The sequence below is a fragment of the Sprattus sprattus genome (assembly GCF_963457725.1).
Source record: "Sprattus sprattus genome assembly, chromosome: 9".
NCBI classification, from domain to species: Eukaryota; Metazoa; Chordata; class Actinopteri; order Clupeiformes; family Clupeidae; genus Sprattus; species Sprattus sprattus.
Genome location: NC_137928.1, coordinates 23,383,958 through 23,401,123, shown reverse-complemented (window position 1 = coordinate 23,401,123; position 17,166 = coordinate 23,383,958). Strand labels below are relative to the sequence as shown.

Genomic DNA, 17,166 nt, shown 5'->3' with positions numbered 1-17,166 from the left:
GGAGAGCGAATATAGCTTTTTGACCGCTTCATTGTGTCACCAAAGGTCTGTAAACTGTATGAATTATGATGCATTTTGGATGTATGGACACCTTTCTCTAATTGGATTTTATTGTGAGAAATAAAATATCGTAATCAAGAAGTTGAACGCAAAGTTGGAACGTTATTGACATCGTAAGAGTAAGCGCGTCAATCAAGTGCTCAGTCAGCAATCCCTCTGGGCTTTAAGTGTAGACTTACCCCATACAACGTTACTGGGATAGCAGCTATCTTGCTCCAAACTGCTACGTTACTCTAGGCTACTGTTATCTAGATTGTCACCATCCTAGCTAGATAGATAGAGACCTCTCCACAGCCTCTCGCCAGAGGAATACAAAATAGGAATAAAATAATCTTTGAAGGTTATTAGCTAGCCTCAACTATTATATACAGATCTTACCCAGTGGTGAAAGAACATGACTAGTCTACAATGTTGTGCTGGTTGCATTTAATGAAGAGGTCGTGGGGTTACTAATTTTTTGATTGAGACCTGTATGCTTTTGCTTCAATTATTGTTGTGTCCCCTTTGTTGTTGATCTTAATATTTTGGATACATCCTTCCACTGCATTTTGCAGTCCCTTTTCCTTGATCTAGTCTAGAGGATCTTGCGGAGATATTACACCAAAAATAATTATTGACAGATATAGCGCATGTTTGTTAAAACCATTTAGTTAACCTTTGGTTAAATCACATATTCAATGATATACTGCACCTCAAGGCACCTTTGTTTTATCATTTAATTAGTGGTAATACTGTAAGCTGTTAGATTCAGTTAGATACATAGGTTATAGTTTACGTAATATAATCTCATATGCATCATGGCAAGGCCCATTCTGTGAATATGCATCTAGGTCTCACAGACGGAGCGTCAGGCCTGCTTCCTAAACATTTGGTTCCCTGACCATTTGATGTTTGGCTGAGACATCAAGATAGATCCTGTCTTTTGTCCAGGGCCAGGAAGGACCATCAAGCCAGACTCTTGATGTAGCTTAAGGACAGCTGGAGATCAATGGTTATATGGGATGTTCCGGAGCCAGGACCCCAGACAAACACTTAATTAAATTAGACCAAATTAGTTAATACATCCTACTTCCATTTATGGACACACCTTTCATTTCTTGGTATTGTTTACATGTTAATTTTATACTATAAGAGTCACAACCTTTTGTAATGAGAAGAAGAAGAAGCAAGGAGACCGACTCCTCAGCAGCAGACGTGCCTTGTGCATGCTTGTGCTGTATGGAGCTGACCATGGCTTGTGACTGAATAAAAACATTCTTTCGCTAAGCCGTCTTCTACAAGTCTGTTATTCTGAACAAGCTAACTTGAACCAAGCGTGGGCATCCGACGAATTCAATTCATATTGACTGTCAGCAGTTTAGCCACACACACCCTGCTGCAGCCATTGGTTGAAAACGACAGGGAATTGAATTAAAACGTCTTGTGATGAGACGGAATGAGATTCTGTCTATTGGTCAGCTTTCAACTGACAAAACGTATCCCCTCTCATTTACAGCTATTGCCCCATAAAAACGAAATTAATCATTTACTCGATAATAATTTAATTGATATTCTGTCTTAAGGGTTTTTGTCTGGGGTTATCACAATTCTTGATTTGCCTTTCGTTTTCAGAGTTCTGTCTTTTGGGTTTTGCTCCGGGGTTATCACAATTCTTGATTTGACTTTCGTTTTCAGAGTTCGAGGATGGCAATGTACTTTCGAGGCTGTTCCACTCATATTGCGGAGCTTCCTCTCTGTAATGTTCTTGAGATTCACTTTTGGCATGTAATTATACAGAGTCGGGCTTACTCTGATACTGAGGTAGTCATTTCGCAACTTGGTACATGTTTGCCACTTGTGAGTATCTAACCTGTATCTGTCAGGAAGATTATGAAATCTTGCGCGAGCTTCGCGAGTTTCGAACCTGCGTTCTTCAGGTGTCTGGTGCTGTGCTCTCGCCACTGAGCTACCGTGCTGGTTCAGAGCTCAGCTCGTCTGTGCGAGAATGTTACTGGTTTATCATTACCCCCTCCTCTGGGGTATTTCTCTTCTGTTACTGGAGCTTCTGATCTAGTTATAGTTACTTTAAGTGGGAATTGTTTAGTGGACTTATGTGAATTTTTAATTATGTTCACTTTAAGGCGCCCGAGGCAAATTAGAGGCTTGAGACTCGAATAAAAAACGTTAAATGTCTTTTTTTACATGTAGTAAGTTTCAATAACACCATATCATTACATATCGACATTCAAGGAGCAAAGATGAGACGTCGTTGTGTGGGGAGAAGTGATACAAAATCGCCTGGCTTCTATTTTCCACGGTAAATCGCAGGTTATGCTAGAAATGGCTTTAGCATGGGTGGGATGGGTAGAGATAACATCTTTCCATCCAGACGCAAATTTAGCTAATCGGAATCTGTAAGTGGTTTCCAGATATATATATATATATATATAGTCCATCTGTCTTATTTGACGAAGCAGTGCGTTATATGTCTTTCAATATCTCTTGTCGAATTATCTCACATGTTTACGGTGGTATGTGTTTAAAAGTTTTAACTTAGGCTATGTGCTATCCTAACTTATATATTATTATTTCACCTTAATGTTCTTGAGATTCGTTTCTGGCATGTAATTATACAGAGGCAGGCTTACTCTGATAACAGTCATTAAGAGTCGTTAACAGTCACCTTGCCATGGTTGCCACTAGTGGGGATCGAACCTGTGACTTTCAGGTTTTTGAAATCAGTGAAGCAGTGACGGGGTGGGGGGGTTGTTTTCAATCCAGGTCAATTAAATTAACATAACAAAACCTAGGCCTGGCCAAGGGGAAGGGGGGGGGGGGGGGGGGGCTTTCACACCAATATGGGCTTCTACGGCATTACACAGGGACGAAGACTGTCGTAAATCCCACATTTCATGCAGTGACTGGTTTCGGATTACGGGTACAACTACTACTACTAATAATAACTAAAATTATAATAATTAGTGCTGTCAGTTAAACGCGTTATTGACGGCGTTAACGCAAACCCATTTTAACAATGTCAAATTTTTGTATGGTAAGGTTAAAGTTTTATATTTAATTTTTTGGATTAACGTTCTTTTTGGCCTCGCAAACTGTGTCATTTTTTTTTTTTAATGCTGTTGCATCAACTAGTAACCTTACAAAAACTACAGAACCGAACAGGATCCAGCTAGACCGGAAGCAAAACAATAGGCACGCTGTTTGGGCTTGGAAGCTGGCCAATATTAGTAGGCTAACATTACAGTTTGAGTGAATGGTGAGCGTGATACGGCAAAATGGATGATAAAAAGCTTCTGAATGGAAATGTGTTGTGCAAAAGAAGTGAGCTTCACTGTTGTCTGAAAATGTCAACAGGCTTGTCTGTTTGAGTAGCTGTCTGAAAGCAAAGAAGTAGTAGCTTACCTTTTTTTGGTAACCTAATTGTTAGAGTTCATTGTTTCTGAAATAAGAGGCCTGACTGCTATGTTCCCAGCAAACTTCAAAAAAAAAAAAAAACATTAAGCCATGTTTTAACTGCACTATAGGCTGAGTCCTTGTTTACCTGAAATGTGCGCTTTATAATTTAATTTTGTACCGCCCTGTTTGGCAATGTTGTTTTTCAATAAAATAAAATGTTTGCACAAATCAAGCCAGTCCACTTTTCCATGTTGATAAGAGCACTACAATGAAGAAAAAAAAATGTAAAAAAAAGAAATTAAGGAACATTTAGAATATATACAAATTTGTGATTTAATTTTGATTTACTATGACAAATGCAGTTAATCGTGATTCAATATTTTAATCGTTTGACAGCACTAATAATAATGTATGAAGATATATAAAAATTATACTGAAAATGCATATTTTGAAACATTCACTATGAAGTCCTCCAGGAAAAGTTATTGATCAATTCCTCATCCACCTGGTCACAATAATACTCCCCTCTAGCAGTCATCTTAATTGTGTGCCAGAGCAGTGCCACCCCATGTGATATAAAGTCAGATCATTTGGTGGATGACCTGATAAGGAGTTAAGATGGTGCTCCTGTGCACATGGTTTCTTATAACACTGGCACCCACTGCCAGTTCTCTCTGCAGACTTTGGAGAGAGCATGACCCTCCACAGCTCAGCATGGGTGGGGACGTGATCATTGGAGGGATTTTCTCTTTCCACAACAGCTGGATAGAAAGGAAGCCCACATTTACCACAGGGCCAGAACATCCACGGTGCAAAAGGTGAGCAGCCAATCAGAAGGATTGAAAAGCTTAGAATTTCACACTGCATGCTAAAATGGAAAAAAAAAAAAAACATACTGTATAATCACATATATCAATCTGATTTGTTGATAATCTTTTCAGAAAGCATCAATGGTATATGCAATGGTTCTAACTGGCTTTATTTTTCACAGTTTAAGCCTCAGAGAGTTTCAGAATGCACAAACTATGGTATTTGCCATTGAAGAAATTAACAACAGCACCATTATTCTTCCCGGCGTGCGACTCGGATACAGGATCTATGATTCATGTGGTTCTGTGGAAATGGCAGTAAGGGCTGCTTTATCTTTGATCAATGGCCAAGACTATACAACAAGCAATACTTCATGTTCTCGTCCAAATACTGTCCAAGCCATCATAGCAGAGACATCATCAACTCCTACAATTGCTATTTCTACGGCAGTTGGACCTTTATATGTACCTGTGGTAGGACAATGTACAATCAACATTTCAGCTCACTTGACTCATTTGAATCTGAGTATGAAATAATATTGATGTAGTATGCACCTAAAGTGCTCACAACAACATCTGAATATTGATTGATATACTTAATTATGTGTCTACAAAAGGCAATGTTACAGAAAATCGTAATGTTACAGAAAATTATAAACTTTTAAGGATGGGAAATACTAAACAGTCATTCCGGTTTTCTCTTATAGATCAGTCACTTTGCTACTTGTGCATGTCTCAGCGACAAAATTAAATATCCATCCTTCTTTAGAACCATTCCCAGTGACTACTACCAAAGCAGAGCTCTGGCCCAGTTAGTCAAACACTTTGGTTGGACGTGGGTAGGAGCTTTATGCAGTGATAATGACTATGGGAACAATGGGATGGTCACTTTTATTAAAGCTGCCTTGGAGGAAGGAGTCTGTATTGAGTTCTCAGAGCCCTTCTTCAGAACCAACCCGAGGAAGGACATTTTGAGAATAGTTGATACTATTAAACAGTCCACCTCAAAAGTCATTGTTGCATTTGTCTCTTACTCTGATATGGAGGTCTTATTGAAGGAACTTGCTCTCAATAACATTACTGGCCTGCAGTGGATTGGTAGTGAATCCTGGATTTCTGACAAGAATATTGCAAATGGTCCATGGCACAATATTCTACAAGGTTCGATGGGTTTTGCAATTCCAAAAGCTAACATAAAGGGCTTGCAAGATTTTCTTGTTAACGTTGACCAGTCAACAGAAATACCTATTTATAAGGAATTGATGGAGACCATATTTGGCTGTCAACTTGGAAGAAACAGCCAAATGGACAAAGAACAGTGCAGTGGGAATGAACGTCTGAGTGACGTACACAATCAATACACAGACGTATCTGATTTGCAAATCGCAAACAATGTTTACAAGGCAGTGTATGCTGTTGCCCATGTTTTGGATGGCATGAGGGTCTGCCCAGAGACAGAGATTGAGAAAGGCATTGGCAAAAACTGTATGAAATCCACTGATGAAGTCAGACCTTGGCAGGTAAACCATTTTTTTAAGATACAGTAATGAGTAATGAGTATCTTAAACTATTCCTTCACATAATTACACAAAATGTTGTTTAAGGTTCTTGAAAACATGAGGAATGTGCATTTCTCCATCCAAAGTGGAGAGGACATATACTTTGATGAAAGTGGAGACCCTTCAGCTAGGTATGATCTGCTCAACTGGCAGCAGGATCCAGATGGTAAAATAAAGTTCATTAAAGTGGGCTTCTATGACGCCTCTTTACAAGACCCTCTCCAGCTGTCTGTAACAAACAGTAGCATAGTCTGGACTCAAAAGCAACATGAGGTGAGATTTAAGTAGACCAACCACACTGTATAAATATATTGAGTTTTAAATGCAAACTATAACAGACAGTGTCATTTTTTTATACAGGTGCCTGTGTCTGTGTGTAGTGAGAGCTGCCCTCCAGGCACCAGGAAGGCTGTACAGAAAGGCAAGCCTGTCTGCTGCTACGACTGTATACCATGTGGAGAGGGAGAGACCAGCAATGAAACAGGTATTGGAGGACAGTGTAGTAATCACAAATAATGTTTCATACAAAACAGAGCTCAAACGATATCAATGCATAGAACAAATGTATAACAGAATCTGTGCTGATTAAGCCTTCATGTCATCTCTTTATGAGCACTGCACATACAGATGCTGTGGTTATCACAGACGTTAAAATGCTTTTTACAGATATACAAAACCACTATTAATCAGTTTATGATGTAATTACATTAAGTAAAAGAACACCTTCTGAAAATGCTGCCACCTTTCGATAGATTTATTAAAAAGCTTATACCACCAATAATTTCAATGCATCCTGTTCACAGACTCAGTCAGCTGCTTTAGATGTCCACTGGATCTCTGGCCAAATACACAAAGAGATGTGTGTGTCTTAAAGTCCACAGAATACCTCTCATTTGAGGAGGTCATGGGAAGAGTTCTACTGACTTTCTCATTACTTGGTGTGTCAATTACTTTTTGCACAGCTGTAGTTTTTTTAAAACACAAAGAAACGCCCATTGTAAAAGCCAACAATTCAGAACTAAGTTTTCTTTTACTATTTTCATTAAAGTTGTGTTTCCTCTGCTCTCTTACTTTCATTGGTCGGCCCTCTGAGTGGTCCTGTATGTTGCGTCACACAGCGTTTGGGATCACCTTTGTTCTCTGTATCTCCTGTGTTCTGGGGAAAACAATAGTGGTGTTGATGGCCTTCAGAGCCACTCTTCCAGGCAGTAATGTCATGAAGTGGTTTGGGCCACTGCAACAGAGACTCAGTGTTCTTGGCTTCACCCTCATACAAGTTCTTATATGTGTCCTTTGGTTAACTATATCACCTCCATTCCCATACAAGAATATGCATCACTATAAAGATAAGATCATTCTAGAATGTGATGTTGGTTCAGCTGTAGGATTCTGGGCCATATTAGGATACATTGGAGTCCTTGCTTTCTTGTGTTTCATACTTGCTTTTCTGGCTCGTAAACTACCTGATAACTTCAATGAAGCTAAATTCATCACATTCAGTATGCTGATATTCTGTGCTGTCTGGATCACCTTCATACCAGCTTATGTCAGCTCTCCTGGTAAATTAACTGTGGCTGTGGAGATATTTGCCATACTGGCCTCTAGTTTTGGTCTACTTTTCTGTATTTTTATTCCAAAGTGTTATATTATACTACTTAAACCAGAAAAAAATACCAAAAAGCACATGATGATGAAAATGCCAAGGAAAACTCTATAGAAAGAAAGTTCCACTGAATACGCACTTTGGAAGGTATTTCAACTGAATGTTTGTTCATCTAGAATAACTTAACAAATACCAGACTATTACACATGATATACACAGTGCAATATTATTTGTCATCTTGTCTTTTGTAAAATATGATTGAATGATAATGATACCGTGTAGGAGGTAACTACTGAAATCTCATGAGGCCTCAGAGTCCTTCCGTTTTGCTGAACTGATACCTCTACCATACAGATATAGTTACCCAGATCAAAGAGGTATAAAGAGGCTGGTGATAGACCTGTTACTCACAGTGATCATCTTGATCTCCCCACTCATATTGGCCGAGCTAGGCTGTCTGCAGGCTACAGGGAAACAAATTAGTACCTGAGCTAGCAGAATATGGAGACGTGATAATTGGCAGAATCTTTACATTAAACAAAGGTTATGGTAGGGAGAAGCTTGCCGTATGAACCCCAATGCAAACTGTAAGTGCTCTTCTAACTTCTAATGCCTTTTACTCTAATATACTCAGTTCATCAGCATGCATTATTTAAATCTTATACATATATAAATGTGTTAACGAATGTGCCAGTCTATTACTTGTATTGTAAACCTATTGATGTACTTATTGAAAACGATTAAAAAGTTTGGTTGTTCTGAAATTAACACTGAATAATTAATCAATTCATTTTCTCTTCACAGTCAAAATTACAGAAAACATACATTTGCTTTTGAATAGATGTATAAATATCCAAGTATTCGGCAATATATCTGCAATTGCATAAGCAAATGGTGTAGAAAAAGTCACTGACAGAAAGAATTGCTTAAAAATAGTCACAGCTCAATGATAAGTCACTCAGCATCAGCTCCAACTATGGGTTTTGCAGAGATAATAGGATGGTTTCATATTCCAGCGATAATGCTTTTCAATGTAATATTCTTATAAATTATGTAAAGGTCCATTATGCATGTTATTGCATTTTTGATTCGTAATTACCTGAACAACTTTATCAGATTTACAGGTATCACCTTTGTTCTCTGCATCTCCTGTGTTCTGGGGAAAACAATAGTGGTGTTGATGGCCTTCAGAGCCACTCTTCCAGGCAGTAATGTCATGAAGTGGTTTGGGCCTCTGCAACAGAGACTCAGTGTTCTTGGCTTCACCCTCATACAAGTCCTTATATGTGTCCTTTGGGTAACTAAATTGCCTCCTTTCCCATACAAGAATATGCATCACTATAAAGATAAGATCATTTAGAATGTGATGTGGGGATAGCTATGAGATTCTGGGCCATATTGGGCTACATTTGAGTCCTTGCTTTCTTGTGTTTCATACTGGCTTTTCTGGCTCGTAAACTGCCTGATAACTTTAATGAAGCCAAACTCATCACATTCAGTTTGCTGATATTCTGTGCAGTCTGGATATTTGCCATTTTAGCATCTAGTTCCGGAATGCTTTTCTATATACTTATTCCAAAATATTACATTATATTATTCAAACCAGAGAAAAACACAAAGACTAACTGACTAACGCTCTCTGACTGCACAACCATTGCTTTACTGTATATTGTGTAGCCTGTGCAACATTTAGTTGTAGGTTGCTTACACCAGAACTTCTATCGGATGGATCGGTTTACTGTGATGCACTTGGAGCTTGCATCCCTGCCGTTTCATTACAAGTCCCAGTGTTAACCATTCAATGTAAATCTAACCATCGCATGTAATGGTAAAGGTCAAACAGTGTTACTTTTGATATGCAGGGAAAGCATTACTGGTGGGTTTGTATCAGAATTATTGGCACCCTTACTTAATATGATAAAGGTAAAAGATAAAAGGCTTATAAAAAAAATCACTTAATTTGTTATACATTTTAAGATTATGCTGAAAAAAGAAAACTCAATAGGGATGATTGACAGCTGTCACTCACCACGCTTCTGCAGTGTGCCTTTCAGGTGTAATTCCTTACAGATAAACCTGCCTTACCTGTCCACTACATCACATGTGTAGCACACCCTAAAAGGGGCGTTGAGGCTCAGACGCAAAGATCAGAGAACGTGCAAGAGAAACCACAACACTGTTCTTAATAGTAAAATAGATTTATTGGAAGCTTATCAAGGGAATTAACAAGAGATATAAAACATTAAAATACGCTTATCTTAAAGTAGTGCCAATACTCAAAGTTCAATGGTCTGTCTGGTGTGTCCAGGTAGGTCCGTATTGTTTCAGCTGTGCGCGTCAGTCCCATTCACTCGGGACACGGCCAGGCCAGCCGCTCTTCTAGTCCTGTGGTTATCAGTCACCCACGGCACAGCTTGGACATGGTCAATCACCAGCAACCATCTCATCTGGACCAACCTTAATTCGCGGACAAACAGCGTCAGACAGTACTGCCATTAGCTTGTGGACACGAGTATAAATAGGAACATTGTGATGGGAAACACCTGGAGAGGGGAGTGTCATAATGCTACGCACCTGTGATTAATTAGTGATCATGCTACACACGTGCGGTAGAAAAGGTTCGTGTTAAGTGCTCATTTAAAGTGTGCCAATCACCACTACAATCATGTGAAACACTACACACCACTCAAAACACACCGTGAATCAAACCACCCTCAGGCCCAGAACACCATGTTACACATGCACCGACATAGCAAAGCATCAGACCTCTTTCCCATTCTCCTCCATTTCACTTGTAGCTCTAAAACTCACATTAACCCTTATCAGTGGCGGTTCAACATGGAATTTATACATTTTTTATTATAACAATCTTAGTGAAGACAAACTTAAATTTCTCAATTGACTTCTCGCTAAGCCCCGCCCCCCTTAATTACCTTTGCTAACTCGGACAAACTATAGGAGCTGACTAGAGTTCACAATGGGTGTCAAAATGATATCCCAAGAGGCTCGACCAAGGGGGTGCAACGGCAGACTCTTGAACGTCCGCAAAGGAGGCCATTTTAAGGACGGTATAGCTTCCGGGAGGGATCAGTGGTACGTTAGGTAACGTCAGTGATCTTCACAATCGTTTACGCACTTATCTCGCGGAAATTTTGACGGATTTACAAATGACTTGATTTACAATCGTCATTACCTTGGTCATAATTCTGAATGCTTGAACGTGTTGAAATGTGCAGCTTAATTGTGTATCACGGCTATTGTGTATCAGTCATTTTACATCAATTGGCGAGGCATAATTGTTCTTTCTTTTCAATATAACTTAAGTTGCACATAATAAAACTGAAGTTGCACATGATTTCCAATCGGGTTGCCAATGTCCGGTCACCCTCACCTCTGTAGTCATGAAAGTATTTGAACGCCTGGTCCTCTCCTATTTCAAAGCATCCACTGACCACCTCATGGACCCCCTTCAATTTGCATACAGACCCAACCGCTCAGTAGATGATGCAATTAACATAGCCCTTCACTACATTCTACAACATCTGGACAATCGGAACACCTTTGCTAGAGTCCTGTTTGTGGATTATAGTTCTGCCTTCAACACCATCATTCCCGACCTCCTCCATAGCAAACTGACCCATCTGAACATCCACCCCCTCACCTGCTTATGGATTACAGATTTCCTCACTGACAGGAGACAGTATGTCAGGCTGGGCCCGCATCTATCACAGCCCCGCACAGTTAACACCGGTGCCCCCCAGGGTTGTGTGCTGTCCCCCCTGCTCTTCTCCCTTTACACAAATGACTGCTCCTCCCGTGACCCGTCTGTCAAGACCATCAAGTATGCAGACGACACCACCCTGATAGGTCTCATCAGCAACAACAACGAGTCTGCCTACCGGAGGGAGGTCACCCATCTAGAGTCCTGGTGTGCAGTCAGCAACCTAGAGCTCAACGTCAACAAGACAGTGGAGATGATTGTGGACTTCCGAAAAAAGGTTCAGACATATCCCCCACTTGTCATCAACAACTCATCTGTCACTGTAGTAGAACATTTCAAATTCCTAGGCACAACCATCACCAACACACTAAAATGGGACCATAACATCACTCAACTTGTGAAGAAAGGCCAGCAGCGCCTGTTCTTCCTTCGGCAGCTGAGAGGACTTCAGGTCAGCCCCCCCATCATGGTGCAGTTCTACAGGGCCATCATTGAGAGTGTGCTCACATCCTCACACTCGGTCTGGTATGACTCTGCCTCTGCTCGCTCTAAGGCCAGGCTCCAAAGAGTCGTACGGGCTGCAGAGCGCATCATCGGCTGCCCCCTTCCTTCCATCAAGGACCTCCACAGCTCCAGATCCCGCAGGAAAGCTGTGAAGATCACAGCAGACCCCTCACATCCTGCCAACTGCCTCTTTAACCGTCTCCCCTCTGGACGGCGATATAGGGCCATCAGGACAAAAACTTCACGACACCTCAATAGTTTTTTCCCCCAAGCAATAGCCCTCATAAACAACTCTTGCACATGAGCTTTATGGCTCCTCCCAGCACTTTATTTATTTAACTTATTTAACATTTCTATTATTGGACTACCTCCATGATCATACTGGTACTTTCTTGTATTGTTGTCCTGTCTTGTCCCTTTGTTCTGTTCTATGTTCTATTTGTAATGCTCCAGCCTGCATGGAGAATACCAATCTAAATTCCTAGTACCTGTGTACATGGGGAAATAAAGAAATTGAAGTTGATTGAAGTTGAATGTAGATGCCATAATTTTGTGCAGTCTGCTCTATTGAACGCTCCCTCTGGTTATTTAAAAAGTACCACGACCAACACAATGTTAAGGGGGAGTGAGCTATACCGTCCTCAAAATGGCCGAAATGTGCGGACATTCGACTCCGTCGGCCAGAAACGCAGGCAGGATATCTAGCCTTTATATAGATATCTATGGGCTCGACGCAACTTTTGGAGACAGAAGGACCTGATTTCGTCTAGAAGCCTTCAAAAGGGACTATATTATGCAATGGAGGAATGTGTACAAAATGTAAAACTAGATATGATGGATGACAAGCTTAAATTGGAAGCGAGAATTTACAGATCATAATGCAAGAGGGAGAAGCCTCATTTCACGGTTTTCACGATTGCAGATAACAACATCCCATACCAGCATTGTTCATGCACTGCAGGGAAAGATTACATTAATTTACCTTCAGTTCATTTAACTCATCTGGAGAGGCACTGAGATGTAGACCTACGTTTATTAGTTTATTAACTAGCATTACTCTGTCCCTGACAGGGCCGTGTCTTAGCGTAGCTATGTCAGTTATTGGACAGTGTAAAACATCGGCCATTCTGTTAAACCAGTGGTTCTCAAACTTTTCACCAAGAGTACCACCTTAGAAATGATTTGGCTCTCCAAGTACCACCAGAATTAAAATAAAGTAGCGTAGGCCTGTAACTACATAGAGAATACAGGGAAGGCATTAATATTAATAATGATTTATTGTTCACATGACTGAAGCAACTAAGTGTATGTAAACTCATGTATTGTTTTTAAAAACCTACAACGTGACAATACTAATAACTGATCTGCATCAAAACATAGGCCTACCCAGCAAATGGGGATATAAAATACCAGTCAATCTAGTGAGGTTTAACAAATATTCAGGGGTGAAAAGGCATCAGGGATGAAAAAGGTGACAACGATGCACACCCTCTAGGAGGGCCCAGGCAGAGATGGGCAGTATTTCAATTTCTTGTATTTGAAATACTAGTTAATTTGCTTATGAGTATTTTGTAATTTGTATTTGATAGGGCCGATAAAAAATTGAATGTAATTTGTATCAAAATACTTTAGAGTGGAGTCATTTTGTATTTAAAATACTCAAATTATTTTCCAGTGTTTAGGCAGAAGGAGATTTTTTTTTCTGTCAGATTCTACCACGAGACCATCTGATCTGCCTCTGAATGTCATTGTCGAATCAGTCACTTTGCCAAAAGTGTTGCTTCTTATGGCCCGCCCCTTTTTGGGGCGAAAAGGAAATCACCCCAGATCTCTCTCATTGACTCTCATGTTAAATCAATTTTTTTCACAAAACAGGGTTGTGGTCGTAAACTTAGAAAGCTGTCTTGATCCTTGTGTGGTGTGTTAGGAATCACACACAAGAAAGTATGTCCGTTTTATGGAGCTTTAATAAAACACATTCACCTCGCATGGACACATGTACAATAACGGTTGCTTGCTTCTAACATTCTAGTCTCGTTATAATCTCGCGATAGTATACTTGTATTATAAGAACGCTACATCTTCCCTCTTTTTAATAATGAATTTCCTGGAGGTAGACTTAAAGAAAAATCATATCTACATCACTGTAGCTACACTGTATTAACTTAAGTGTTCTTTTCTTTCCTAGATCAGAATGGAAACATAAACTTCTGTTTAAACTAAACTTAAAAGTAATTCACCCTTCCCTCTTTTTTTTAATTTGGAACATCATTTCAAGAGCATTAATCACATTGGTTGCATTTGTGACTTTCATGTAGGCAACTTCGGGCCACCTGGAGTAGTAGTCGACTACAGCAAGCAGGTAGTTACCTTCAGAGATGCTCAGCAGGTCAATTGCAAGGTAAGTCCAGGGCTGGTCTGGCAATGGCGTGCGCTCTAGCTCTTCTGGTGGAGCGTTCTTGCCACTTACTTCACATGGGTAGCACTTCTTTATTCGCTTTTTGACCATTTTGTCAATTTCAGGCCACCAGACTTTGGTTCGCAGTCGGTTCTTTGTTCGGCTCATTCCTTGATGTCCTTCATGTCCTATCTGTATTACGTGCTCTTGCAGGGCTTCGGGAATCACGATCCTGTTTCCTCGCATGACCAGCTGTCCAGCCGTCCAAAGTTCATCTTTGACCGCCTGGTATACTGTGCCTTTAAAGCAGGTCCAGTCACTTTTCTGTATGGCTTGACGTAGCTTGGAGATGCTCGGATCATTCTTTGAAGCCTGCTCGATCTCACGGGGGGTTAGAGCATGAGGTATGGAATCTTTGATGATGCTGTAGATGTACTCATCCGTTTCCCTCTCCTCAGCTTTATCGCAATGACCAACGGGTTGACGACTCAGGGGGTCGGCCTTGTTGGTTTTGCCGGGAATGTGGACCATTTGGTAGGTAAACTGTTGCAGGTACAGCAACCACCGTTCCACTCGGGCTGATGGGGGTATTGAGTTGGGTGATAGCACTTTCACAAGCGCCTTGTGATCTGTGGGTATCTTGAATTCACATCCGATGAGGTACAAGCTGAATTTTCGACAGGCCCAGAATACTCCGAGAGCTTCTCTTTCGAACTGAGAGTAGCGTGTCTCAGTAGGCGTGAGCTTCCTGCTGGCGTAATAGACAGACTTCCAGACTCCGTCTGTCTGTTGTTGCTCTAAGATGCCGCCTAAGCCGATGGGAGAAGCGTCACATGTGATTCTGGTTGGTCTTCCAACTGAGTAGTATGCCATGACGGGGGCGTTGATCAAAGCGGTTTTGAGCTGGTCAAACGCACTCTGTTCTTCCCTCTCCCATTTCCACTCAGCATCTTGCTTAGTGAGCTCCCAGAGAGGTGCAGTTATGGTGGCGAACTGTGAGACGAACTTTGCACAGAACTGGGCCAATCCGAGGAAGCTGCGCATTAGTGACGCGTCAGTTGGTGGGGGAGCATGCGCGATGGCTTTTACCTTTTCATCTGACACCCTTAGGCCTTCTTGTGATAGGACATGACCCATGTACTTGATGGATGTCAGTTTGATCTGGCATTTCTTCTCATTGACTGTCAGTCCTCTTTCAGCTAGCCATTGCACCACGGTAGCCAGCCTTGTGTCATGTTCAGCTTCTGTGCTGCCAACTATGACTATGTCGTCAGACATGTTGTATGCACCTGGGCAGTCTTTGATAACTTGGCTGATTATCTGTTGGAATTTTTCAGATGCCATGTTCACTCCGAAAAAGAGCCTTTTGTATCTGTAGAGTCCTCCTGGTGCAGCGAATGTTGTGATTTCTCTGGAGTCGGGATGGAGCTCTACTTGGTGATACGCCATGTTGAGGTCAATTTTGGAAAAGTATTTTCCTCCGGCCATTTCCTGGATGGTCTCGTCAATGGTAGGCACTGGATGACGCTCACGGACGATGGCCACATTGGCTCTTCGCATGTCAATGCATATTCGCACATCTCCATGTTTGTGGTCATTTTCATTTTCTGGCCTTTTCTCCACAGTGACTAGTGGATTTACCCAGTGAGCTGGTTCTGACACTCGCTCAATGACGTCTAGGTCCACTAGCTCTTGTAACTTCCCGATGACGCGCTGTCGTCGGTTGAATGGAATCCTCCGCACAGGCTGAATGACTGGAGTGACGTCTGGATCAATTTTCAGTCTGAGCTGGTAGTTCTTGAGTTTCCCCAGCCCAGTGAAGACTTGAGGGTACTTTGTGCGTAGACTTGACCATACGTCGGCTCCAGAACAGCTCAGGATGTTTGCGTCGATGCCCACTCTCAACAGTCCTAGGTCTTTGCTGGTTCTGCTGCTTAAGAGTAATGCTTGTGCTTGTGGCACCACGAAGAACAAAGCAGTGGCACGCCGTGTTGTGTTTGGGACTTCAACTTCAAGTGTGCACTTGCCTAAGAGCGTGAGGGCTTGTTTGCTGGCATAAGAATACAGTTTGGTGGAGGCAGGCTGCAGACTGACTTCGGGCCTAGCCTTCCACATTTCCCATCGTTGATGTAAAGTTTCAGGCTCGCCAACAGTGTCTAATGGTTTCGGTGGCGCGAGACCACCAAGGGCGACATGAGCCATCTTTACTTTCGATTTCAAACGAAGTTTCTAACAGGTTCCGTAAGCAGTAATTCTGGCATATGAACGCTCAATTTCGGTTATTAAACGTTTTGGCATCACACAGAAAACGTATTCACTGCCCTGAAAGAGTGTTGTCGAATTTCCAGTGAAGATCCGGAATTGTAGATCCGACACTTGTTGCAATGTCCTTACGAGGTCGTAACTTGCAGATATTTTTTTTTCTGCTTCGGGTCCGTCCACAGCTGAGAGGGCTTTTTTAATTCCGTCCTTCTATAATGTGGGGTACATCCTCGTCGCCAGTTGTGGTGTGTTAGGAATCACACACACGAAAGTATGTCCGTTTTATGGAGCTTTAATAAAACACATTCACCTCGCATGGACACATGTCCAATAACGGTTGCTTGCTTCTAACATTCTAGTCTCGTTATAATCTCGCGATAGTATACTTGTATTATAAGAACGCTACACCTTGTCAATTTATCTTCATTAGTACACCGACTAAAAGGAGGTTCTTTCAAAGAGCGAATCCAGTTGTTGCACTGAACGTTAGCCATCTTGACACAATGTGACTTGATGAAAGCTGTGTGATGTCCTTATACGCAATTAGCGCTAAGGTCCAGGACGTGATCTGGCACTCCGCGCCTGGGCGAGACTCTCCACTTTGTGAATGAGGCGCACCTCACCTAGGACGCGATCTGGCACTCCGCGCCTGGGCGAGACGCTCCACTTTGTGAATGAGGCGCGCCTCACCTAGGACGCGATCTGGCACTCCGCGCCGATGAGACTCTTTTTAAAGATCTTAGCCAGTGTTGTCAATCACATGCGGGCGCCAATGTTGTCAAAGATAATCTGTAACTTGTGGAAGTTGTATTGTTAAACGGTGAGTACTACAAATGCTAGTACAACTTCTATACGTT

The 17,166-nt window shown here is 41.5% G+C and overlaps 1 protein-coding gene across 1 annotated transcript; it reads left to right on the top strand.

Annotated features, from left to right (window-relative positions):
• Positions 1-4,158: 4,158 nt before the first annotated feature.
• Positions 4,159-7,538, top strand: LOC308370461 (extracellular calcium-sensing receptor-like; the record flags this gene model as incomplete). Its single annotated transcript, XM_080845109.1, has 6 exons — positions 4,159-4,271; positions 4,445-4,736; positions 4,970-5,782; positions 5,867-6,094; positions 6,182-6,305; positions 6,625-7,538. Exons 1-6 carry the CDS (start codon positions 4,168-4,170, stop codon positions 7,536-7,538), a joined length of 2,475 nt encoding a protein of 824 aa, XP_080701235.1. The 5' UTR covers positions 4,159-4,167.
• Positions 7,539-17,166: the final 9,628 nt, after the last annotated feature.